Here is a 26,389-nt window from a genome sequence, read left to right on the forward strand (position 1 = left end):
GGAGAATTCAGATTAAATGTTTTGTAAAAATGAATCATTTTTTTCTTCTTTTTTCCCAAGAGCTTTTTTGTTAGAAAAAAAAAAGCCCTGGCTTTTTTGTTAATTAGTGAACTAGATTTTTTTTTCCCTCTCTTTTTTAATGAGATGGCAGGCTGTCTCTGTCAGTCTATTCTTTGGAAGTGGTCCCATGTTTTTGATTAAAATCTTTACTCTCTTCTGTTATAAACTAACGTAGGGTTTTTCATCTTTGAATGTAAAAGTGTTTTTCTCCGTGACTAGGGGACTCTTCTTACTTGTAGTGTAAAACTCATATTAAGTGATTTTTGTCAACCCATGAGAAGCAGGAAATAGTCCATTCAGGCAAAAGCAGTGCAGAAGAAAACATCTAATGATCATCTGTCTTTTCCTGTAACAGGCATGAAAACATTATTGGTAGTAGGTACAGTGTGTGTTCTATGTTCTTCATGGTCTCTTCTTTCTTCTACACTAGACTTTTCCTTTCAGTCAGTAAAAGTTTTGATGATACATCTTTGAGAAATTTTGTCTAGGCACCCCATGGGTAAAGAAAGGTTTGGGTTTTTTTTTAAGTACCTTTTTCTCCACATAATTTTCAGTTTAAAGTAGCCATATTTCTGTGTTTGTAGTGTAATCATATATTTAAGTTTATTTTCCCCAGAAGTTACCTATTGGTGATTTATTAAAAAACCCCAACCAAACAACAGCAAAACAAAGCAAATAAAACAAACAAACAAACCCAAACAAAACCTAACCAGCCCAAACAAAACTCCCACCAAAGCAAAACTTAGGAAAGATTGTGCCTAAGCATTTAACTGTGATTTTTGAATCATACTTGTGTTCATATTCTGTACTTCACCACTAGTAAGTAGAAGGAATAAAAAGGTCTGTAACTAAATAGTTTGCTCCAGAGAGCCTGCAGATAAATAACCAATAGAGCCTGTGTTGTAAATCTGTGAGATAAGTAGCCTTCATACTGATTTTAATCTCAGATTATCATGTATGTCTGTCTGTTAGGTTATAAGCCTTTAAAACCATAGCTGAGAAGAGCAGTATATTGTGAAAAACCACATGGAAGGAGAGTCTGTTCCTGTTAGAAAGAAGGGATTATTTCTCCTGTCAAAAAGGTGGTTTTGTTGTACAGCTGAGAATGTAATTGCTCAACAATATGAGTGCTCCTTCTGGGACAGGACTGCATGTCTGCAGTCAAGCATTTATCAGGGGCATGAGGTGGCCAGATCAGCAGACAGATTTTTTTTGTCTACTGTTATGAGGGGCCATTTTAGTCCATGTCTGTATCTCAGGGCTCCCAGCTCCTTCCTTTTGCCAAGTTTGGGGATGAGTGTGTATGGCAGTGCCAGCAGAACAAGAGCGCTTCAACATAATATTCGTGTTTGTCTTTCCAAAGTTTTATTTATTCATCATTCCTCTTGCCTGATTTACCTTCCTCCATCCCCATCATATTCCATAAGGAAATCAAAGCAGGAATGGGAAAGATTCTTCCTTGACATTATTGTTTTAAGTGTGATGTCATTATAGAGGAAGCAGAGTTTGACACTTCCATCTGAAGTAATCTGACTTTTAGCTTAAGTGCTGGGGAAGCAAATATTGTGACATTTTAGAAAGTCACTGGGATAATACTAAGTGTCTTTCAAATACAAAATGGTAATTTACATGTGAATGCCTTGGTGTCTATTCCTGTTAGGAACAATTTCTCTGTCCTACTTAACTTTAAAAGACCAAATGCCAGGGAAGAATCAAGAGGTTCTTTAGAGCAATTTAAATCATTTTTAACAGGCTGCAGTTTGTAGTACTTACTTTGTTTCAAATTTGGAATACTTATGTTGGCCTGTTTGACAGGAAAAACTGTTTTCAATGTGGATAGTCGACCCTCAAGCCCCTATTTGAAATGTGAATGTTTTTATAGCAGAAACATGCCACAAATCAGACTTAACATTATACAACATTTGTATCTATGCTGTAGTGGTGCATGTTGAGGTACGTGATAAAAGGCAAGTTTGGTGCTTCTCTAGCTTGCCAGCTACAGTAAAGAGCACAGAGTTGTTTTTAAAAGTAAGAAAAATTTATGGCTTCATTTTTTTATTGATAAAATCTATATGATTATCGTACTTGGGGAGAGTGAACTGGTAGCTTCAAACTTTGTGAAGCCTATGTGGTGCAGCACTTTGGTAAAGCAATTTAAAAATAAAGCCGTCTGTATTGATATGTGCTGTTATGATTGAGCAGGGTAATTAGACAGCATATTGTTCACTAAACAAAACGCTTCTATGTGACATTCTTGAATTATAGTGGTTATTAACTGACAAATCTCTATTATTCATCTTTCTGTATGCCTTAAAGATTGCTGGATCAGCAAACTTAACAAATATCAGTGGACAGTGCTGATTTAGGGGAAAAGTGGTAATGTTTAATTGGTCCCCTTCTCTGACAGAAAGTGCCTTGTGTGGTTTATTATGCTGAAATTAAATGGTTAAAGTTTAGAGTTTATGGCTGGTTTAAATATCTGTGCTGCTACTTAATCTGGGGCACTGAGTCTGAATCTAAACTGTTTTAAAAAGGTAAGCCAAACGTCACAGTTTGTTTCTTAATAATATTGCATTTGTAGGTAAGTAGAGAACAACTTTGGATTAGCATAAGGTTAGAAATAGGCTGATTTTCTTCTTCGAGTCTTCAGCCAAATTCAGTATCTGTTAGGGTTGCATAATGCAGAGTCATAGGTAACAACCCTAGCCTTAATCTAATCATGTTAAGCAGACAAAAATGGGAGACATAACAAAGAAATAACAAAACCAGAAGAGCAGCTAAACTAAGGTGGGTGATCTGGGAGTAGGAATGAGATCTTTTGAGCTGAATTTATATATCAGTACTGGGCTGCACTGCCTCTAGTTCATTTGTGTTTGGTTTTCATTGCCATTCTGAGAAAGAGAATGGAGGTGGCTGGAAGGCTAAATAAGGCACTGTGCAGGCATGGCTGTGTTGCTCTGTGGAAGTTCGTTAATCTCAGCAAATGAAGGAATGCTGTTCATCACACTAAAACCTTTTCATGACTCATTAATAAACTTTCTCTTATCTAATTGCAGTGTTTAAGCAGGACGGAGTATAACCTCAGTGTGCTGTTAAAGAAAAATTAAGATTTTCTTGTCATGATAAATGCAAAGTTACTTACTGAAAACCTTATAATTCCAGTAGCAAATGAGGCATGAAATATATTGCCAAAATACGGTGCCCAGAACCACTGGCAGTAACTATTTTATCTTGGTGCAAATTAAGATCTTGATTTCCACAATAATAAAATCAACCTAACGATACCAGTGTAGCATTAGTAACATGCACTGTTATTCTGGCCAGATTCTGTCCTTAGCTTGCACATTACTGATGGTGGAAGATGTTCATAGCTTTAGCAGTGCACAGAAATTTCTTATGTTCATATTGCCTTTTACTTACTTGGAAGTTGATACAGAACCTGAAGACCAAATAATAGCAAGCTTGTGGTTTCATAACTGCAAGAAATACTTAATGAAAGAAAAAAAAAAAAACCAGTCTCTCCTTTCCCTCTGCTCACTTGGTTTCTTGATTTGACTTCACTTTAACAGGGGCTGTGTAATTAGCATTAGATTTTTCTTTTAATATAAAGCTGAGAAATGTGGAATTTTGGCTTCTGTTATTATTTCATTGATTTTTTTTATTTTTTTTCTGATCCTCTCTTTTAGTTTAGCTAGTGTACCCTTAATCAGATGCATTTTCAGGCCCAAATTTGAAGGATAAACACTCATAACATCCAATGAAGCTTAAAATAGTAGGTGTGATTAAAAACCAAGCAAACAAAAAATGCTCAGCTCTCAAGACAGCGTTTTTATGAAGGAAGTGGTGGTTTTGCATGTAACCTTACTCCTGTAGCGTTTTTAGGTTGAGCTTAAATACTGGAAATGATGGAAGCTGTTAGCTGTGTGTCCATACAGCATCACAGCTGTCCCAGCAACAGCATTTTGAACAGGGTCTTTTCAGGGGGTGCCTCTGCAGTTTGATGTTCCCTCTAGTGTTTGAGGACTGGAAATGCGAGGCTTAATTTTCATCAGGTTGCTACAAAATAACTGAACACCCTGCTAGCAGCTCCTTGAAAGCCAAGGACAGGTTTATGCTGGGGAAGTCAAAGGGAGGCAATGTACAGGCTTGGCTTTGATTTCAGTGGATGTAACTCCTGTGTTACAGCATGACTTTGAATATGTGCTCTGCTCTGGATGACCTTCGGAGCGCATGATCTGAGTCTGATCAGCTTCTGTGTCATCCCATAACTTTTGTACTTACTTCTGTGGATGGACTGAATGCAGAGCCTTTCTAAGCAGAATTTGATTTCAGTGCTGCTTAGATGACTCCCAAGCTATTTATTGGTTTCATCAACACAGTAAATTGTCTCAAGTCTCCTAAAGAAGTACTTACAGAGATTTCTATGGCTGATTAATTGCAACAGTTTGCTAGATAAGAATAAAGACAAATGATTATTTAAACCTGTTTATGTACCATGACTTTCTTCCTTGATTGTGGTAGAGTGCCAGCTGATGAAGACAGAACGACCTAAACCAAACACATTTATCATTAGATGCCTCCAGTGGACCACAGTAATTGAAAGAACATTTCATGTGGAGACTCCAGAGGAGCGGTATGTTTCATTCATATTTAATACATAAACTATTTGCAAAAGCAGATGCAAGTGTTCAGCATTAATAGCAAGTCCTTTGCTGAAGCTCTTATTTATCAGATGATGTACATCTAGACTGAAAATCGACAAATAATTTTTGAACATCTCTGTTTTAGTGTGTTCCAGTATAAAAGATACCTCAAGGGGGATTTCATAGAGTGAATTTTGAGTAGTATTTGTAAATGAAATGCTGCTAGGTTAGGTATCCAAAATGGACGGGTGCAGGTGTATACCAGCACATAGGTAGTTATTTCTGGAAACCTAAGGCTCAATTCTCACTGGAGATGTTGTGATATGTGAAATGCAGGGTTTCTGACTTGAAAGTTTCTGGAAGGATGAGCACAAGTGAAATAGAGATTCGGGCAAAGTTGTCTTGTATCAAAATACTGACCTTTTGAAGTCTTTAGCACACTTTTTAAAGGAAAAAAGTTAGTTGTGTCACTGCAGATTTCTAATGTTTTATGCAAATTAGATAATAAAGGTGATAGTTATCTGCTGCAGGTGCAGATTTCTGTTTCAGCTGTTAGGAAACAAAGCTGAGAGCATACATCCTGTGCTCTCATCATTGGAGAATTGATCTCTTACCTCCTGAGAGAACAGTTTTCCAGCACAGCTATTCTACAACTATATAGTATTTAAATATTTACTTGCTCTTCAGGAACTGAACTTAAATTATTCCAGTACCATTGCCCTAGGGAAAGAGGTATTTTAAACCCCTCATCCTCCTTAGATATGACACTGGCACATGCTTATTTTTAAGATCAGAAAATTCTACCTAATATTCTTTGCTTTTTTTTTCTTTTGTAGCCTTTGCATGCACTGATTTAAATAAGGTTCTTGCTTATTGCTCTTGATTCTATTACAATGGCCAGAAGAAGGTGAAATCAAATTAAAATAAAGAAAAAGAAACTGGTCCTTGTTTCTTTTAGTAGCTTTGTGGTCAGTGACCCTAAAGGGAGTGAATAACAGTTTCCACTTGGGGAAAGATTGTATTTCAGTCTTGTTTTGTTACCTCCTAGCCAATTAAGTCAGCTTTGTGACACTTCAGGGCTCAGAATGTTAGTCACCTCTGTTGTGTGTGCCTGAGACATAAAAGCTGAGGGTGAAATTCTTGTCTCCCAGAAATCAAAGATACTCACTCCAGGAAGGCCGAGATCTCAACAAGTCAATAGCAGATCTTAAAAGAGGTGTGAAGGTAGATATTCCTTTAGCTTTCTCTGTGTCTTGAAAACCATTGTTTGTTTTTTGAGAGAGATGGAGAGATAAAAATACAGCAGAAAAAGATTTTTGTAATCTGAATATGATAAATGACTAGTAAATAAAGGAACGTGTTTGTGATGGTGAATGAAGTAGTCTGTGATGGGTGGATAGGGAGAATGTTCAGAATGTTTAGCATTGCCTTTCTGCCCCAGATAGGGCTGGATAGTGCATGTTCAGACAAAATCCAAAATAAAAAAACGCACAGGGCAGGAAAAACCTAATGTGTATTTGGTGTAGTTTTTATTAGAATCTTGTGTTGGGTACTATTTCCCATGGACTTTGCTTTCTCTGGGGAATGATCCGCCTGTTTTGTCCATCAGAAAGTGAAATTCACATGTTCAGATAAGATTTTTTTTATTATTATTATTTTATTTTTCTAATTTTATTTCCAATAATTTCGTGGACTCAGTGAAAAATTTTACATTGATAGAAGGATAGTGTGACTTCATTACAGATAGTGCATAGAGCTGTTTAGCGTCAGCTACTCCTGTTGCTGCCATAGTAGCAAAGTGTTTCACCTAGGGTGTCTTTGGGAGAAGAGTTTAGCCACTGTCCAGAAAATATCAACTAAACCACTATTCTGTACAGAAACAAAAGGTAGTAAAATGTGGTAAATTCACACAGTCCACTGAGCATGTCTTCAGACCCTGTATGCCTTAAAGCCTGTCCCAAAACCTTGTGAGTCCTTATGAGTTGTATGCTTTATGTTCAATAAATTTGCAGTGAGATGAAGTGAAGGCCAAGAACTTTCACTTCAGTAGTTTCCAAAGGTGTGAAATTTCCCAAAGGACACTGGAGTGGAAGTGGTCTCCATGGGAGTTGAAGGGGTCAGTATCAGAGCATCTATTGCTGAAACAGCTGTGGAAACTTTCTCATAACCAAGACTTGTGCCGAAGATAAAATGTTGCTGCTTTTGCTAACATTCTGCTAAAACAAACATGGGAATTGCTGTACTTCTGTCACCATCTTTACAACAGAGGAATAACCTAATATCCTGGGCTTTCATGCCTTCTTCTAGAACACCCTTTGCCATTAAAATTCAAGATATGTGTTACAAAGAGGAGGCATAGTGCCCCCAACAGTTTGATATATGTGTTTCGGTGCACCATAGGAATGGCAAAGCTGTGTTGAATTGTTTTGTGCTGCATGGGAGCCTTTTGCTTTTTGGTTTTGGCAAGTCTGGTTTTGTTATGTAAATCTCTGTATCACCAGGTCATATCTTGAGCTGCTGACTGAATGCCTATTAGAAATTGTCTGAAAAGCCTTATATTGTAACCAGACTGTGAGGACTTCAGTTGCCTCTTGTTTCTGGTATGGTTAATAAAGATGTACGTTAAAAGTGCTTTTAAAAATGCATTTTTACAGTGCTTGAAAATGCACATAATTCGTTGTATGTTGCATTGATTCATCAGAAAGCATTAGTTGCTCTGTATTCCTTGGTGACCTTGCCATGGCAGACAGTAATCTGAACTCATGAGTAATGAATGTCTTTGCTTATATTTTGCCAGGGAAGAATGGACAAAAGCCATCCAAACAGTAGCAGACAGCCTCAAGAAACAAGAGGAAGAGATGATGGATTTTAGATCTGGCTCTCCTAGTGATAATTCAGGTGCTGAAGAAATGGAAGTTTCTATGACAAAGCCAAAACATAAAGTGGTAAGTCAGTGTAACTATTTTTTTAGGTCTTATGAAATGTAGGCAAGAAATAGCCATTAAGACACATTGTTCCCATAAAAAGAACACAGTTGGTAATAAATGCAGCTTCTGGAGGAAACAATTGTCTGAGCTGAGTAGGTACCAGGCAAAGCCTGCCTGGGTTCCCCAGTGTTCTGAGTTCAGATGTCCTTACTGGATGGCTTTCAAGGCCAGCACAGGTCTAAATCTGGTTTGCTTGTTTTCCTGTGGTACAGAGCCTGAGTTCATAGCTCCTGTTGGACAGTGTTACTGTGAAAACTCTGTGCAGGCTGATGTAAAGATATTCCAGTGGATTTACAGGACTCAGGGTGATCTAGTGGATTTAATTTCTCCAGATTAAGGGTTTAGGCTAACTCCCAGACAGCTGCTGCAGCATCTCTCCATGGTGTTTCTAGAGCTCAGGTCTTTGCATCAGGCTCAGCATTGTCTGAATCCACAGGGCCATCTCTAACAATGGCCTTCTGTGAAAGAAGTATGTGCCAGAGGAGAGCTTTACCTGTGGAGTCCTTTTAGGTATCTGTCTTATAGAATCATAGAATGGTTAGGGTTGAAAAGGACCTTAAGATCATCTAGTCTCAACACCATTGCCATGGGCAGGGATGCCTTACGCTAGACCATATTGTCCGAGGCTCTGTCCAGCATGTCGTCAAACACTGTCGGGAATGGAGCACTTATCATTTCTTTGGGCAACCTGTTCCAGTGCCTCACCACTCTCACAGTAAAGAACTCTTCCTTATATCTGACCCAAAGTTCCCCTGTTTAAATTTAAACACATTAGCCCTTGTCCTATCACTACAGTCCCTGATGAAGAGTCTCTCTCTGGCATCCAAGACCAAGGAATGTCTTCAACCTGCCTTCATTTCTTTCTACTTCTCTGTGGTCTCCTATTTGGGTTTCCATTTTCTGAAGTGCTCCCACCTGTAAGAAAGATTTGTAATCTACAGACATAACAAATGCTATCTGTATCATCACTAAGTATGTGTGTCACCCTTTTGTCATGTCAGGGGTTTTAGACTTATGTGGGTGGCTACTTACATGTCACTCTGAATTGCAATTGTCATGGGCCTTCTGTGACCTTGAGTGAACATATACAGCTCTTGCTGAGCAGCTCTTCATAAAAATGCAAGAGCCACCCTGTTGGTCGCATGCATGCATTCTTCTGAGACAGTGACTGTCTCTCTGGGCACGATAGTGAGATAACCAAAATTATTACTGGGGTCCTGGGATCATCTAGGTGGTGATTAGCAGAAAGTCTCCTAAACCAGTTTTCGGGAAGAATATGGAAGAAGTTTGCTATGTAGAGCAGCTTAAAATCTTTCCCCAGTTGAGGCTGCAGTAGCCTTTGGCTGTATGTCCTACTGTAGCCATGTTGGCAGTGGTCATCGATATGACAATAGAGAGACTGTTCTTGGCCTGCAACAGGTTTCGATTTTCCCCAATATCTTTCCTATAAATAAGAGCAAGTGGCTAATATGTGAGGTAGTTCTTTTGTCTGTGAGTTTTGGTGCTGCTTAGTGAAGCACAAGAAAGCTGGTCACCTAGAGAGGTGGGGAACATCAGAAAAAAAGTATGGGTTTAATCCCTGGAATCAGAACAATATGTGTCTTTTAGTGAATGTCTACACTGACAAAGTGATCAAAATGTCAATGGAGTAATAATAATATGTCGAGTGGTATTTGCACAGTTGAGTGTTGAGTCATGAAAGTGTTCTGTTAATTGAAAACTTCAGCCGAAACAGTCTGATAGATTATCTTTAGGAGTGCACTGGTATCCATTTGTATGGAAGAAGCATTTCTGCTCCTGAATTCTGCTAAGCAAAAGGATTAAAAATCCCCACATATGCAGCATATACAATGCATTCTCTTGTGAATGAGAAATTCTACTCTGAGAATAATATAGTTATTAGCTCCTGTAATTCAGTTCTTGTTTATCTGTACCGTTAACAGACCATGAATGAGTTTGAATACCTTAAACTACTGGGAAAAGGCACTTTTGGAAAGGTCATTTTAGTTAAAGAAAAAGCAACTGGACGGTATTATGCTATGAAAATTCTGAAGAAGGAAGTTATTGTAGCAAAGGTGAGTAGATGGGAAACTTGGGAATGTTGATACAGCCTTTGGGAAATTCATACCAGGGATTCTCTGAGTGCATGTAAATAATTGCTCTGTTAGTATTTGAAATGGATCCGTGGTCTGGGGAATCACTTTGCTTGATTTCCTTCTGATTGTGTTTCAGGATGAAGTAGCGCACACGCTGACAGAAAACCGTGTCTTACAGAACTCGCGGCATCCATTCTTAACAGTAAGTATTTCTCCCTCTGCAGAGTGTAACTTGACATCATGACAGCCAAGACTTCTCTTAATTTTTGATATTTATGCAATACTTCCGAGACCTGTGTTTTCAGAGTAGCTTTGTATTTTTGTACCCTTCCATTTTTGGGAGGCAGAGTTCAAAATGCTTTTTTAGGTCTTCCGATTCTTGCAGAGTCAGGTCCTCAGTACCTCTTGAAGATAGTGTTTTGGGCTGTGGTTTGACTTTATGGCTCACCCTCTTAATGGCTTGCTATTTCTGAGAGAAGTATCTGCTTCCCTTGTCCTCCAGATATTTGGTCTTCTCTTTGTAGCAGAGATCAGTGACCCTGATCTTGTGGCAGACAAGTTCAGAAAGATATACCTGGGGGGAAACCCTTTAATTTTGCCTGCATTTGGGTTTTTTTAAGCTCTCAGAAGCAGCTCACTGTGGAATCAGAGCACTGGTAATGTCAGCTAAATGGTAGTGGTGGGAGCATGTGGGATGGGACAGGAAAGAGCAGGACTATGCTTTATCTGCTTTTCTTTTGGATTGGCTAAGCTGTAAAATCAAACCATACTCTCAGTTTAAACCTTTAATGGAGCAGTCTCTCTGGGTTGAGTTCAGATACCTAAGTTCCACCTCAAGATTTTGTTTCTAGTATTTGTTACAAGTTGGCTGTGAGTTGTTTCCAACTGCTTAAGCCCTGTAAGAGACCTCTGTGGGATCCTGGTTGTTTCCTTTATCCAGGTACACAAAGGCCTAGCTGGAATTCAGACCTGTTAAGCTTGGCCTCTGGAAGTAAATATTGTCTGTATTGGGTATAATCAGTAAATGTTTGTTGACATGTCTAAAGCCAGTTCCTCCCTTTCTCTGTGCAAATATGACTGGTTTAAAAATGCCACACTTAGAATGAAGACAGTGACATCATATGTGGTATTTTCTTTTTAATACTTTCATAAACTCAAATATCCAAATCAAGAGCTGTCTTGAGAAGTCTGGGCAAGACTGGGCTTATGACCAGAAAACTTAAGACTCTGTGAAACAAGTTGATGTTCCTCTAGCCACAGGAATACACGTGACAGGACCCTACAAAGGCACCTTGTGATGCTTCATCACACCCTTTGTCCAGTCTGGTTTTGTAAATTGCTCACAAACTGATATTGACAGCATTGCTCAAGCCTTTGGCAGGCTGTCAACTGGGAGCAGTTTCAGGCAACAGGGCAGAGACCAGGGGGCTGATGTGTGTAAATACATCTGTGTTTCCTATCAGAGCTTGTAGCCAGTGCAGTAAAACCTTGTGCTCTGGGGTTTGGTAATGGCCTCTTGTCTGTGAGATGAAACTGTGGGAGCTTATGGCATGGGAAGGAAACTTCAGAGCCACTACTGGTACTTCTGTGTCACTGTTAATGGGCCAGGACTTAGTTTCACAGGGTTATAGGTGTTACTGATAGTTTCTGCCAGGGAGTGTTTTAACGTTTGATTAATTTTATGTAATTAAATAAGTTGGCAGTGGATCAGTCTTCAGCTGCAACAAGGAAATATAAATATTATATAAGATCCACAGACAATAAAAAAATCCACTAAAATAGGAATTTTATGTCTGTGTTTCCAAAAAATCTATTTAAAATGTTCTTATGACTGTCAGTGATCTGTCTTCTAAGTTTTGGTTTAAATCTGTTTTAGGCTTTAAAGTATTCCTTCCAGACACATGATCGCTTGTGTTTTGTCATGGAGTATGCTAATGGAGGGGAGGTAAGGGAAATCTAATAATGTTTAATACTTTAGGACTTTCCTGTATTACTACTAATTCCGCTTGATGTTATTTAGCTAAGGCCCATGTTTGCAATTCTAATTAACCCAAGTTGTCCCAGTTAAACAGAGCTGTTTGCAGGTTTAACTAATATTAAGACTCTTAATTTTCTTAACTCATTTTCAGAGAATAAAAGTTTTGGGTGTAACTTCATATTTTACATGACAGCAGCATATTGTAATCTGACATGTAGTAATTCAAGAATACAAGGTTGCTTTATGGTTGCTCTTCAGACAAGTGTTAACACTTTAATGAATATTGTGAGTATGTGTAACTTTGGAGGGAGAACTGGAAAAAAATCCAAGCTACTGTTAGTCAAGAAGAGAAGTTGGAATATTAACATGTGAGTGAATCATGTATTGAGCTGTAGCTTTAGTATGTAATTGTACCTCAATCAAAATGGGGTTTTACAATTTTCTGTACAAATGAGAGTGTGGAGCACACAAACTGGTTATCAGTGTGCAGCTGTAAATGTGAGATACAATTGTCTAATCATTTAGTTTGATGCTTTTTAACACATTTGGGCAGCTGGGTGCTGGGTGAAGATGGGAAAAGGTTTTCTCTTTGGTAATATCACATTCCAAGCAGGATGGCCTGCAAAGTGTGAGACATAATTCAGAAATAAGTGCAATCTAACAGTAACATATTACTGTTCTTGTAGTTGTTTTTCCATCTGTCAAGAGAGCGTGTCTTTTCTGAAGACCGGGCCCGGTTTTATGGAGCTGAGATAGTTTCAGCACTGGATTACCTGCATTCAGAGAAGAATGTGGTTTATAGAGATTTGAAGGTACGTAGGAAAACAGTACTGTAGGCTTTTTGAGTTCGGGCTTTTTGTTCATTAGTCCAAAAGCAAATAAGCCTGAACTATAAGAAAGCCTTTCCCGATTGAACTTTAACATAACAGTTATTGCAGCTGTTGGACTTGACTTTACAGGATGCCTAAACACTTCTATATTAGGTTGTATAATGCATTTATGAGGACCCTGGCAGTGTTTCAGAGAATATGAAGGGGTAGTGAGCTGCTTGAATTGCTTTTACGTTTGCCTGCTTATGTTCTAAGAGAAACCCTGCTGGCTCTTCTGCATGGTGGAACATAATCCTGGGCTTTTTGTGCCAGGTCTTACCAGATAGATGCAAATTCGTAGTGCGTGTATGTTGTGCTTCCTTGCACTGTGCTGCACAGCACTACCTTCATAGTACCTGCTTGCAGTTAGAAAAATTGGATAATCCTCAAGTTGCTTATTTGTTTGGTGAGCACAGAAGGAGAAAACAAGCAACGCTTCCAAAACCTAACCAAACAAGAAATCTCAGGGCAAACAAACGTGAGAAATTGAGGAAAATTAAACAATAACTTGGTTACTAGGTTTTTAGTGGGTTTTTTTTTGTTGTTGTTTCCTGAGAAGTGTTTCCAGGTGAGGTTGAGGGGATCCTGGTAGTTCATTTAGGAGCTATCTGAAGTGAGGCTTGCTGTAGAATGTTTTCAGGCTGTGCCAAAGTCATTTTGGGATTCCTACTGGGGTTTTGTCTCCCATATCACCATGACTCCTTTGAAGGTGTGTTTTACTTCATACACAGTGGAAACTTTAATCTGAAATCTAGATGGCTTTTTAAAAAAATTAGTGATGCGGGCTAGGATAAATACCACAACCATGTGCTGGGTAAATCTGTAAAGTGATTCTTGTGTAAAGGGTCTCCTTGGAAGTGGTTCCTTAGCTTTGCATTTGATTTTTGTTTCATTTGCTATTCTTTACTGGTACAACATATTTCCTAAAATCACTTGGAGTAGAAGCAGGGATGAAGTTCTGTGAGGCACAATACTTAATACATGTTTAAAAGAAGTGGTGTTCTGTTGGCAATAATATTATAGAAGTATTAATACAATGTCTACGTTCTGTATTCTTTGTGTATATATAATCAATTACCAAAGACTGCAAATTAGTTACCTAATGTTTCATAAAGAACTAAGGAAAGTGATATAAATGCATATTTACATAATATGTGCTTTGGCAGCTACTGAGGTTCTGACCCCAGTGAGAAAGAGGCTGAAAACTGATCTGCAGAAATACATTTCTTTCATGGACTTGCTGAGGTGCAGTGTATGTTCTGTGTAATGATGTCTTTCATTTGGATTGTCTTCCCAGTTGGAAAATCTTATGCTGGACAAAGATGGACATATAAAAATAACAGACTTTGGACTATGTAAAGAGGGCATCAAAGATGGAGCAACAATGAAGACTTTCTGTGGCACTCCAGAGTATCTTGCACCAGAGGTAGGTTTGCGTTGGCTGTTGTACTAAATTATCTTCTTAAATGCCATCCGTGATAGCAGTAGCAGTACAGAATAATTTCTGTACCATAATGTGTTCATACAGTAACTACTGTTATATAACAACACATACTGAGAATCTTTCATACATCATGTTCTGGGACGTATCTTTAGCATAAAGAGATGGGATAATTTTCAGGCAGAGTAGTACCTTCCTTCCGCTTTATGGAGTATTTCTATTTTACTGGAACAGAGCTTGCTTCCTGTGTCAGAAATCTAACAACAACAACAAAAAAAACACCCAACAAATCCTTTTAAATCACTTCTAATTCTGCATCTTTGCTTAAGAAGTGAAAGTATTGTCCAGTTCTTTTACTCTTTGAAGACAGCATAAGGCAACATGTTTTAAGAACAGGACAGACCAAGTTTTTTCACAGCATGTAGTATGGTACGCAGTAGAAGTGCAGACTGTTTTGTGACTGTAAGAGCATGAGGTATTTCTCAATCTTAATTTAAACTTTTTGGTTTCAGAGGAAATATATCCAAGCAGAGGATCTCAGTTCCCAAACCTCATGTTTTGGGGACTTTTTGTACAATTTTTTTTTTCTAAGTGTAAAACACAAACACGTATTTTCAACTTTCATTCTGGAAATACTCTTCCTGAGAGCTGTGCAACACAGGTGGTGTTATAGCTGTGAGTTAGTTACGAGAAGATCAAAAGGGAAGTTGTGTGATAGAGGATATATGTATATGTGGTATTTTTCAGGCAGACTCTGGTTTTCTCTGCCCACGCTCTGAGCTGTCTGGAAGCAGTTTCATTGCATTAGCATGGTATGGAACCTGACCTAACCTTGTGTGCCTCACAAGAAGGGCTGGTTGCCTCAAAGGGTTACTTTGCTACCCATGGCATTAAGACTTCCGTCCACCTTGGAGCACAGGCAAAAGGGAGTCTTGGGGTGCTGGCAGATTATGTATTGTTGGCACAGCCAGGATGTAGCCTTCCGCTGAGGTGGGAGACTTGGGTATTGCAAACCGTTCTTTAGTGAACTATGCAGAAGTACGAAGTGTGGAAAGCTAAAATGGATGAGGAGGAGGAGCATTTCTACTGAAAGCTGATGTCTTTGCTGATCAGCCTTTTCTGATCTCTACTTGAAGGCAATGGCAGTATGCTCTTGGGTTTTGTTTGGTTTTGTTCTTTTATTTTCTTAACTGCCAGCTGCTTTCAAGGGCTTCCAGTCTCTGTAATAATGAAGAACATGGGCACCTGTCAAAGTAGCTTGCATCAAGGAGGTGGAGCCAGTCTCATGATAGCTGCCAGTTCTCCATGGATCATCAGAAGTCTTCAGTGAATCTAAATTGGGGTTCATGCACCACAATTTGAGATTTACTGATGCAGGCAGTAATCAGCAGCATGACAGTGTTTATTATTCATAAACATGGCTTTTTATTTTAGCTTCTTCCTTAAAAGCAGTTGCTGAACTTCAGTTTTTCATCAAGGATTTTAAGAGATTAAAAATATTTATTGCTTTCGTTTTGTTTCTTCCTAACTTGGAATGTGGGGATTCCCTGTGCAGGAGTTATGTTGTCCTCTCTGTTACAGTATTTGCTGCTATTTTTCTCTTGAATAAAAAGTTGGCTCAGCCAAAACCCTGGAGGACAGATCCTTTTGATTAACTCAGTTCTCTACCTTACTTGCAAATCGCATCTGTGAGTTGGAGTGTTAAACTCTGGAGGCTTTTGTCTTCTGGTTGATAGAGTGCAAAAAATCTGGAAATTGTGTGTGAGTGATATTCCGTGCATTTAGGGTCACACATCCTTAAAGCGGGGTCTCAATCTTCTTGTCTGCATATGTAACTGGACACTGGCATAGCAGCGTGTCTGTACAGTTGTTATATCGCTGGTTTTAGGTTCATACTGGAATCTCGTGCATGGATGACAGTGACTGAACCATGTCAGCTTTGATGTGTCAGATGCATCAATGGCTGTGATGTTTACAGCTGTTCTTCCTTCTCTTTCACATTCCATCTCACAGCAGTGTAGAGCTGCTTGTTAGGGAATGGTGATCCTATAATGTAAGTGAAATGACCTTGTTACTTTACTGCTCCCCAGCTGTTCTGCGTGTGGTAGTAAATTGTGAATGAGTGCAATACCTGTTTTGTTATGGTGTATTTTTTCATGCTAAAACTGTTGCTGTGTTTTGTGCAACATGTGTAAAACTCACTAACATGAGTGTATGCTGGTTGTGATAAAGAGATTTGAAGAAATAGGCATTTTACATCCTGTTCGGAATTAACAGAGGTGAAGGCAAAAGTTGTAGTTAGTAATCTAGATTATAATTCAAAGTATTAATGTGCTTTCTGGAGTAAGATTCAAAGTATTTGCTGCATTTCAAAAGCAACTGTAGCATTTATTACACACACAGCAAAGGCCTTTGTGTTTTTCTTTCTCTTTCAATCTCTCCTATTGCATCTCTTGCAACAGTTTAAAAAATAAAAACAAAAATTGGAGGCCTGTGACCGTTTTATTTTCAGAATCCCAAGTGTAGGGGAGTGTGAACAGGAAGCGCTCCTTCAGTGGGGTGACTCAGAGAGCTGTAACTGCATTGTCACACAATATCTCCTGTGAGCTGCAGGGCTGTGATGCCTTGGGAAGGACAGGGCTGGCTCCTGGAATCCTGTCCGGCCGGCAGCTGTGTCAGCCATATACATATACAGGGCAGCTGCACAGCCAGCTGTCGTTTAGTGTGAATCATACGGCAGGGGATGCTGTAAATAGACCAATGTGGGGTAATCTAATACCTGGCAGCCTTTTGATTTTACTGCAGGCCCTTTCCCTCTTTCAGATAATTAAGGGGAATAATTAGTGAATAGAGAGAGGCAGAGTGCAAACAGTTGTTACATGGAGTGTCTCGATGCCTCTTTTTTGTGTGCAAAACACCTTTAGCAAGGTTTTGAAGAGGTTCTAATCCTGCTTTTATTAAACTTGCCTCAACTTAATTTGGTTCTTTCACCCTTTTAATTTTGAGTGTAAAGTATTCTGAATTGTAGCAGTGTAAAGCTTATGCTGACACCATGCAACAAGAAGACCAGATGGTGGTGCAGTCGTTATTTGTGCTCTTTACAAGAGTAAGCAGTTCACTGCAAACCCATGAAAAGCGTAAAGATGACAACTAAAACCTGAGGACAGGGTCTGGAATATGAGACTCTTGGTGTCAGCTACAGACAACTGCACAGGAGACACCAAGTCTAGAGAAGTCCTCTACATCCACTCCATAAGCCACAAAATATTCCCTTCAGCAGCCTGCAGTGCAGATCAGAAATGCACTGTGACAGGGCTTCTCCCAGGCAAGCAGGAGAGATGGAAGGCACTGCTGGGGTCTCGAGTCCCTGCACCAGCCATGGTTTTGTTAGGTTAAAGTATGAAGGGAAAACTGAGCTGGGCTGGACTTCTGCTGTGAACCCTGGAGAAGTCCACCCCAGTGATAGATCTTGGGTTTGCAGCCGTCTAAGCAGAGGCAGGAGTGTTAGAGCTAGCGAGTAAGTACCTTTGGAGGGGGGGGTAAAGGGAAGGAGGAGAAACATTTCCACACAATTTGACTGCTGTTTTATGGCCTTACAGCTGGTCAAATGTAAGGACTGGTGTTCTGGTACTTAGTGTTTAATGTCGACTAGTCATTTAGTATTTGTGGGTGGTCTTTCAGGATGTGCAGAGCCACCATTTGGGGTATGCAGACTGGTACAAAGATGATGGGGATGTTTGGCTTGTTGCTTGTGAAGTAACAGGTTGACGATCTTCTCTCTTCTCCCTGCACTGGCTTCTTGGTAGGTTAGGGTTTTTCTAGAATACTGGATCCCATTTGGAACAGTTTGTGATGAATAAGTGAGAATTTAACAGCTGGCTCTGTAAGGTGAGAACAGTTCTCAGCCTTTGGGGCTTTTGAAAGTTGTACTTATCATGACCATAATGTGAGGGAGGGTGGGAGGAAGAAGAGAAGGAAGCTGCCATAATGTACCCGCTGCTGCCTTTTTCCCCTTCTGCTCACCTAGTGCAGTGAACATGGATGCCAGTTCTTTTCAAATGGATCTTCTGCAAATACTCTGCTGGTAGATTTGGCTGTGACATGAAAAGATGAACTTGGTGGAGTAAATTTTCCCTCTCAAGTTCTGTGTTCATGCTTGATTTGAGAATGTCTTCTAAAGCCTTTTCCTTACATTTCTGCAGGTGCTGGAAGATAATGACTATGGTCGTGCAGTGGACTGGTGGGGTTTGGGAGTTGTGATGTATGAAATGATGTGTGGCCGGCTCCCTTTCTACAATCAGGACCACGAAAAGCTCTTTGAACTCATCCTTATGGAGGAGATTAGATTTCCACGCACTTTGTCACCTGAAGCAAAATCTCTCTTGTCGGGTTTGCTGAAGAAAGATCCTAAGCAGAGGTGAGACTGTCGCAACTTTTAAGCATTCATGGCCTCAGAAATACGAAAAAAAGGGCAAAAAAATTCTTTTAAAGGCTTCACAAAGAAGTTAATGATTGTGCTTTGCAGAGGCATGTCTGTGAAAGGGAACTGTTCAAGGCAGGTGACATAGAAGTGGCTGGTTTTGTACCACCGTATGAAATGCCCATATCAGCATCATTGAAAAACAGCTGCAAATGGTACTGCACAAAGGGCTGTTGCATGCACACATGGGCCAGATTTGGTTTCTTTAAAGTTGAAGAAGGTATTTCTACAAAAATTGTAGTTTTGTTTCTAATCCATTCAAACTGATCATCTACCAAAGTGCAGCAAGTGGACCTACTTCTGGTTTAACTTCGTCATGAGCAGACAACAAGCAACATGGAGCAGCTTTGATGATCAGAAGGGTGAACTTCAAAATGTGGTGGCTGCTATTAACTCAAACTATAGCCTGGGACTAAGCAAATTAACCCTGCCTCTGGTTATAATGAATCCAGTGGCTCTTGTAGATCATAAGCTGCTCTCCACTGAATGTTTTCACCTTCTGTCCTAATTGAGGCTGCTGTCCATTTTCTGAGGTTTTGTTTAAATCTGTGCTACCAGTGATCTAGCATACTGCTTTGGACAGTAGGTGGTGGTATCTGAACCATGTTTGTGATGGAGTTTGTACCATGCTTAATCTACTTATCCTTTTTCCCCCATTCTTTTTTTGTTTGTTGTGGAGCAGATTTCCTGCTATGCTGTATTATTTACAAAGTAACCTTTGTTTTAAAAACATGAAAAAAACCAACAAATCAACAACTGAAAAATCCAAGCCCTTAATGGCTAAATAAAACAAGATCCAAAAAGGATGTTGACCTTCACACAAAGATAAACATCAGTTTTAAAACCTGCCATCCTGTCAGTCCAGACTTTTTTAAAACAAATAATGTTGTGACACTGCCCATGATCTCCTGTCCTGAAACTTCCACTGTAGATGGGCCCCATATAGGAAATCTTTCATGTGAGGTGCAAGCAGAGTATTCCAGTTTGCTTTATGATGTTTGTTTAGTCTGTATGTATGTGTGCGTGCACATAGCAGGAAAATGTTTTTTGCCAGTATATGTATACTTGTAGCAGGGATTTGTCATTATTGTAGGTTATTTCCATCACTGTTTTTGATGGAAAACCCTGTGGAGATGTCTTGTAATGCAAATCCACAATTTGTACTACCGGAAGGCTCAACTTGGTGATGATATGGGGAACAAGGAACAGCCGTAGTCAGGAACATGGCCAGCCTTGTACTACATGGCAACAGCTGCACACCCCACCTGAATGCAGCGCCTGCAAGGGGATCTCCAGGAGAAGGTGGTGTAATTGATTAGCAGCCCCCCAGGCACTATGCTCTGCGAGCAAATGTGGCTGCAGCCCCTGCCAAGAGGATTCCAGTCCAGGAAAGCACTGGGTTAAGTACAATTGTGACCCCTTCTGTAGCTTACTCAGGTGGGACCTTTCAATCACTGGAAACACAAGCAGCACCTGCTGTAATTTGTTCTTAAAGGAGCATCTCTGATGACCAAAAATGCAATTTGTTTACAAAGAATGCCCATTTGTTTCTAGTTACAAGGTTTTCCCAATGCCAATAATTACTCCACAATGTGCTCACTTTATATAGCCACTTCTTCACGTGTATCTTCTGCAGGCTTGGAACCTGCAATGCTCTGATCTTTTGAACAGATGATTTTTCATGCTGCTGATAGAAATAACTATAGACTATAGACAAGTCTGCACACATGCCTGGAGCTTGCTAATTACACTGATGCTTCCCAAACTTTTTGGATCATGGACCATTCTTAAATACTGTTTTTTCACCAAGCACTCTTCACCCAACTTTTTAACAGAAGTTACAGTTGTGCAAATCCCCTACACTTCATGGTGTTGCAGTCAGTACAGAGAACTGAGCTGGGAGCCCAAGGGGTAGAAGTCCTGAGACCTGGCCTTGTACTTTCGTGTGATCTGTGTGCTGGGGTGGTGTCCTGGGTTCAGCTGTAACAGTTGTTTTTCTCCTTCTTAGTAGATGGTGCAGTGCTATGGTTTTGACTTTAGCCTGAGAACAATATTGATAACACACTGTTGTTTTTAGTTGTTGCAATGTAATGCTTACTCTGATCAAGGACTTTTCAGTCTCATGCTCTGCCAGTGAGGAGGGGCACAAGAAGCCGGGAGGAAGCAGAGAACAAACACCTGACCCAAACTATCCAAATGGGTATTCCATACCAGAACATGTCATGCCCAGTACATATTCTGGGGCCAGAAGGCCCAGATCTGGCCAGAAGGCCAGAAGGCTCAAGTCGGACTGGGTGTCAGTCGCAGGTTTTGAGCAATTACGCTGTGCGTCACTTGTGTTTGCTTTCTTTCCTTTTTCTGTTTTAGTTTTATATTCTCTCCCCTTGTTATTTCCCTTGTCATTATTCTTATTGGTGGTGGTAGTAGTAGTAGTTTTGTATTATACCTTAGTTAGTGGACTATTCTTATCTCAACCCTTGATTCTCCTCCCCATCCCTCCTGGTGTGGGGGAAGAGGGAAGGGAAGAAGGTGGGGAGTTAGTGAGCAGCTGCATGGTTCTGAGTTACCGGCTGGGCTTAAACTGCAACAGGTGGGTGCCTGGCATACTTGGTAGTTGACTTATAGGGAGTTAATGGAGCCATACTGAAAAAAACCCCAGCTAGATAGCTACAAAAATCCATTGAGTAGAAAGTTAAATAACATGCAATAGTCTGGTTGACATTAGCCCCTGATGATGCTTTGGAGAGTCACTGTGTAATTCAACAGAAATGCTCTCTTCCACAAAGCCCAGTGGTGGACAGAAGTTGGTGCCATTGTAACATTGTCTGTGGCAGAATTGACAGCATTTAGTAATTGCTGATGAACTTCAGAGTGGGACAGAGGAAACAGCAAAAACAAAGAAAAAAAATAAAATGGGAGATGTCATTTCCTGTAATTAATAAGCTATTTTAATTGAACTGGTTATATAGAAGCAGTCTTAGCACCTACCTTCAGTAATGCCAGTTCAGTCTCAGACTCACAGACATATGGGGAAAATGTGAAGAACAGTGAATTGCATTCTGCTTTTAATCATGGTGTTTCCTAAATTGGGTCATATAAAATCCATTTTGTAAGAGAAAAGGAATTTTGAAGTTTCTTTTGGGATTGATAGAAGTTTATTAATCTTGTAATGTGAGCCCTAATTTCCTTAAGAAGGAAAAAAAAATTATTCTGTAAATATTTCCTGTTCACGTGACCTAAAATTCTCCTTTGTTGCTTTGTGCCATGTATCAAATGGAATGAGGCAGTCAACATTTTTTCACACAAAAAACAGCATATCTTTTAACTTTTCATATTCTTTTGGCTGCAGATGTTCAGGAGTATCAGGGTCAATCAAGCTTTTACCTGTATGAAAACCAAACCAAACTCGTTTTTAAGTTGTGAAAGGAGGTGATTTGTAGTTACAGTGTATGCCTGCTTGTGGTGCTCTGCTATGGGGAGGCTTGAGCAAACCTCTCGGGTAAGAACAGTGCACATGTGAATTTGTAAACAACAGAAATATGTCACCTAAAAGTGTGGCAGTCTCTTCAGATTTGGTCTACAGTCAGTGTCTGTATTGTGGCTCCTAATATGGTGAAGAACAGCCTTATCAATGGGATTATTTGGCAGGGCAGAGAGAAAGTGATGCTGCCCACTCTCCTCCACTGGGGCCTGGCTGTCCTTGCTGTAGAAGCTTTTTAACTGTAAAACTGTGAGCTTGTGGGTTTCTTCTTAAAGAGCTGGGAATGGACTTGTGTGCTGAGCACTGTTTACTTTTACATGGAGAAGCAGAGAAACAGTATTTTTCTTGTGATCCACTAACTGCAGTCTTCTGGCCTCTGACAGCAATACTTCCACTGCTGAATGTGTGTTTATATGCTGTATTTATATTTCAATATATATATAAAAATACAGTACATGAATTTTTAAAGATATTTGCACATGATCTCTCTGTGGATTCATAGCTGATTGCCCTTAGTTTGTGGAGTCATTTATACTGGGTTTGGTTCTGTCTATAGACTTAAATGCACAGAATTTAACCTGATGGTTCAAAAATCTTTTCAAGAACTCTTATTCCTGATGTCTTTTTTTATAGTGTGTCCTTAGGAAGTCAGAATTGCTGCTTGTTCAGCTCTCAGTGGTGCTTAACTGCGATTTTTGCATTAGGTGCTGATTTAATTTTGTTCTCTTTGAGAGAATCCTTTCCTAAGTCCGAAAGGAAAGAGTGTATGTTGGAATAACCAAAATATGAGGTTTCTGTCATTTCCCCGCTCATTTTGAAGGGATTTGTTTAATACTATAGATTTTTTTAAAGGTAAGAAAAACATCTGGAGTTTTTCTTGGCATTTCCCTGAGTATGTGTTTGCCTTTTATGGAACAAGGGCTCACATTAGCTAACATACTCTCCAAAACTCTCATATGTGGCTGCAGCCAGCCGGCCTTCCTGGATGCTTCTGCATTCAGGTTCTTTTTAGCTTGTAGTCACTCCTGAATTTCTGTGCAGAAGGGCAATGTGTTGGTATCTGTGGATAAAGAGGATCAGCTCCTTCCTCCTCTTCACTGGCCATCATTATCTGCACTGAGGAAGCAACAGGGAGCCTGGTAGAGATTTGGCAAAGCCTCTAGGTCTGTGTGGAACCACCCGAGAGATGATTACTCAGAGTTTGTCTCTGTTCCCAGGCTGCCCTGGAGTTTGTTTCTGTTCCAGGCTGCTCTGCAGCTGTATAATGTGCTGCCAGGCAGATGGGAGAGCCATCATTTGACTTGGTTTGGCCTGTGGGGCTCTAGAGTCAACTTAGGTTTGGTCTTAGAGCTTACCTGAGGAAGGAGAGCATCACCCAACACTTTGCTACTGTAAGACAGTGGGACGTGTTCCGTCTACTACTGCACATTTCATGAAGGAATGTGAAGAAGCAGACCCCTTAAGTTGCTGTGCCAGCATGGGTTCTGAACTGCCAGGCACCTCTGCTGTTTGGTCTCTCTGGTATAGCTGTGTCCTCTGTCAGCTTGCATTCTCTGAAGATGGTGCTTGGGCACAGCTGAGAGGGTTGAATGCACCAGGATTGATTCCCAGACAGCAGTTTGGACAAGGTGTCACTGAATTTGACTCCCATGTACTAAATGATTGTCCAACATTTTCTCAGTAGGGTTGTGCCTTCAAGCTACATCCCAGAGCACACAATGCAGTCTCAGGCTGTAAAAATACGACTTCAGTGGGCTTTAGCACAGCCATCACATTATCTCTGATATTTTGAATCAAACCCTTCCCGTGTTCCCAAATAATTATGTATTAAGGCAGCAGGGTTACCACATGTGGCCTGGAGAAGAGTCAGGGCCAGCCGTTGTGCAGCAAGGATGAGGTCTGACCAGGCAGCTTGGCTTCATGTTCAAAGAACTGTCCTTGGCCCTCTTTCTGTATTGGTGTAGCTCTTGCCTTGGTCACAGAAAGCCATTGTTCCAAGCTCTTAAAATAGGGATAATATCTCAGTTTGCCAGTGGCACCGAGAAGCAGGGAACAGGCAGATACTAGAGGTCAGCCTGGATGAATATGGTGGCACCTCTTGTACTTAAAATCCTGAGCGTCTGCTTAACCTTGTTACCTGAAGTAAGTCTCCTGCTGATTATTTAGTATGTGTGTTGTTTTGTCAGTGCATGCCTTTGCTTTCAGATGTGGTTCAGTCTTCTAGAGAACATTTTAACCTCCACAGCAAAATTTAAGTATCTGTTAGCTCAAGACTGCAACTAAATTGATTGCATCTATAAGCTGTGTGGACAGTTTTATTTTGGAATGAAAGTGCTTTATCTTGATAAACCTTAAGTCAATAAAACACCCTTTCTGCTTTCGTGAAGCCAGGGAGGAGAAAAGATTTGCATACAACACGATATTATCACTGCAGTTGTCAACTGTTTAATGGAAATTTAAATCAGGTTGCATAAATCAGTTTGTCTTAAAAATCCTTGCCTCTCTTACACTTCAAAATCGTATTCAGTTTTACTGCTGGCATTGCTCTGCTCTAGAAAATTGTGAGAGGTTGTCACTTGTTAATTTAGAGAGAAGAGTGTGTGGCTCAGACCTTTTATTTGCAGGATCTGCTATGCTCCCTAGGACATCATTCCTGAAGGACAGGTCTTTGGAATTGTGATTTTATATTTTTTTCCCCTTGTTTAAGAGAGACCTTTATTCTGTGTGTTAGCATGTTTTCAGATCTTTGAGTGGAACTGTGTTGAAGCCTAAAATAGACTCTCCTGCAGCCCTTGAACACGAATATGAAGCGCAAAGGCTTCCAAATCTATTATATAAACTCAGAATTTCTTTGCCTACTATTCAGTAAAAATTGTATGAGGAAAAATAACTGTACTCAAACATCTAATTACTTATTTTGCCCCAAACAGGTTAGGTGGCGGTCCGGATGATGCCAAGGAGATTATGCAGCACAAATTCTTTGCTGGCATTGTTTGGCAAGATGTATACGAGAAAAAGGTACTTTTACAACTGCTCTCCCACAGTGTATTGTAGCTGTGGATACACTGAATGTTTCACGTCTTCTTGTCCTCTCTTAAGATACACACAAGCCCTCCATGGAAGAGGTTTGCAGTTGTTTTTAGGAAGGCTAAATTGTTTCATGTTTCTTAAAATACTGTAGTTGGGTTGCTTTTGAACCAAAGCTACTTTTCCACAGTGAGAGGTGTATCTCAATGAGATCCTCATTTCTGTGACTGAAGAACTACTTCCAGTCAGAATTGCTTACAAACTTAGGCAGTATATAAGCTTTTAAAATGGCTTTTCCTGTGAATTCTTGTTGTCATTCCTTGCCATCTACTGATGTATCCCTTGTGAGCCCAGGAGTTAATAGCTGGTTTCTAAAAACCTGAAGGAAAATTTCTTAGAAGCAGTAGTGAGAGATGGGCTGTTTGCTCTCCCTTGCATTTTTCCAGTCATCAGTGATAAAATTAGACTGAATAGGCAAGTGCAGAGCAATGATGGCTCTTACATAAATCCAGGGGTAATTTTTTTCCCAACACCCCCACCATGAGCAGGGTCACCTCATGTTAGACCAGGTTGCTCAAAGACCTGTCAAGCCTGGCCTTGAACGCTTCCAGCAATGGAATAGCCACAGCTTCTCTGGGCAACCTGTTCCAATGTCTCAGCACCCTCACAATAAAGAACCTCTTCCCAATATGTGATCTACATCTACCCTCTTTCAGTTTAAAGCCATTCCTCCTTGTCCTATCCCTACATGCTTTGTAGAAAGCCCTTCTCCAGCTGTCTTCTTGGCCCCCTTAGGTATGCAAAGGCTGTTACAAAGTCTCCCCAAAGCCCTCTCTTCTTCAGGCTGTCTCTCTCAGCCTGTCTCCGTAGGAGAGGTGCTCCAGCCCTCTAATTATCTTCATGACCCTCTTCTGGACTCACTCCAACTATTATCTTCTCAAATTTGATTCTCATCAGTCATATTTCCCATAACATTTACGTGAAATGCAGCAAACTATTTTTTTAATGTGGGCCTGGTGATTAAAGGCTCCCATCTACTGGTGCCACATGATCTCACTCAATCCCAGCCTTTCCTGATTTCATGCCTTTCTCCTGCAGCCTCTCGTGATACCAGATCTCATTTGATCTCTAAATACAATTTAGTTCTCCCTCCAGTTGGTTAAAGCAGGTAAAACACTTAGCAGAAACAGGTTTTTAATTATTTGGATTACTAATACAGTGATCTATTAGCAATGTTTGAATTCTTAAGAAAATAGAGTGTAACACCGCTGGTTCCTGTACGGTAGCAGGAGAACTGTCCAGCGCCTGTATGCAATTACAAAGAGTG

General features: G+C 40.1%; 1 protein-coding gene across 2 annotated transcripts in view; it reads left to right on the forward strand.

Annotated features, from left to right (window-relative positions):
• Positions 1–26,389, forward strand: part of AKT1 (AKT serine/threonine kinase 1) — a 76,810-nt gene that overhangs the window by 40,941 nt on the left and 9,480 nt on the right. For both annotated transcript variants that reach the window (XM_034061674.1, XM_034061673.1), the window contains exons 4-12: positions 4,582–4,693; positions 7,501–7,648; positions 9,634–9,765; positions 9,923–9,988; positions 11,663–11,731; positions 12,451–12,576; positions 13,931–14,059; positions 18,277–18,491; positions 24,966–25,053. In XM_034061674.1, coding sequence (XP_033917565.1) covers positions 4,582–4,693; positions 7,501–7,648; positions 9,634–9,765; positions 9,923–9,988; positions 11,663–11,731; positions 12,451–12,576; positions 13,931–14,059; positions 18,277–18,491; positions 24,966–25,053 — 1,085 coding nt within the window. The remainder of the gene's footprint in view (positions 1–4,581; positions 4,694–7,500; positions 7,649–9,633; positions 9,766–9,922; positions 9,989–11,662; positions 11,732–12,450; positions 12,577–13,930; positions 14,060–18,276; positions 18,492–24,965; positions 25,054–26,389) is intronic.

This window comes from Melopsittacus undulatus, chromosome 4 (genome assembly GCF_012275295.1).
Source record: "Melopsittacus undulatus isolate bMelUnd1 chromosome 4, bMelUnd1.mat.Z, whole genome shotgun sequence".
Classification (NCBI taxonomy): domain Eukaryota; kingdom Metazoa; phylum Chordata; class Aves; order Psittaciformes; family Psittaculidae; genus Melopsittacus; species Melopsittacus undulatus.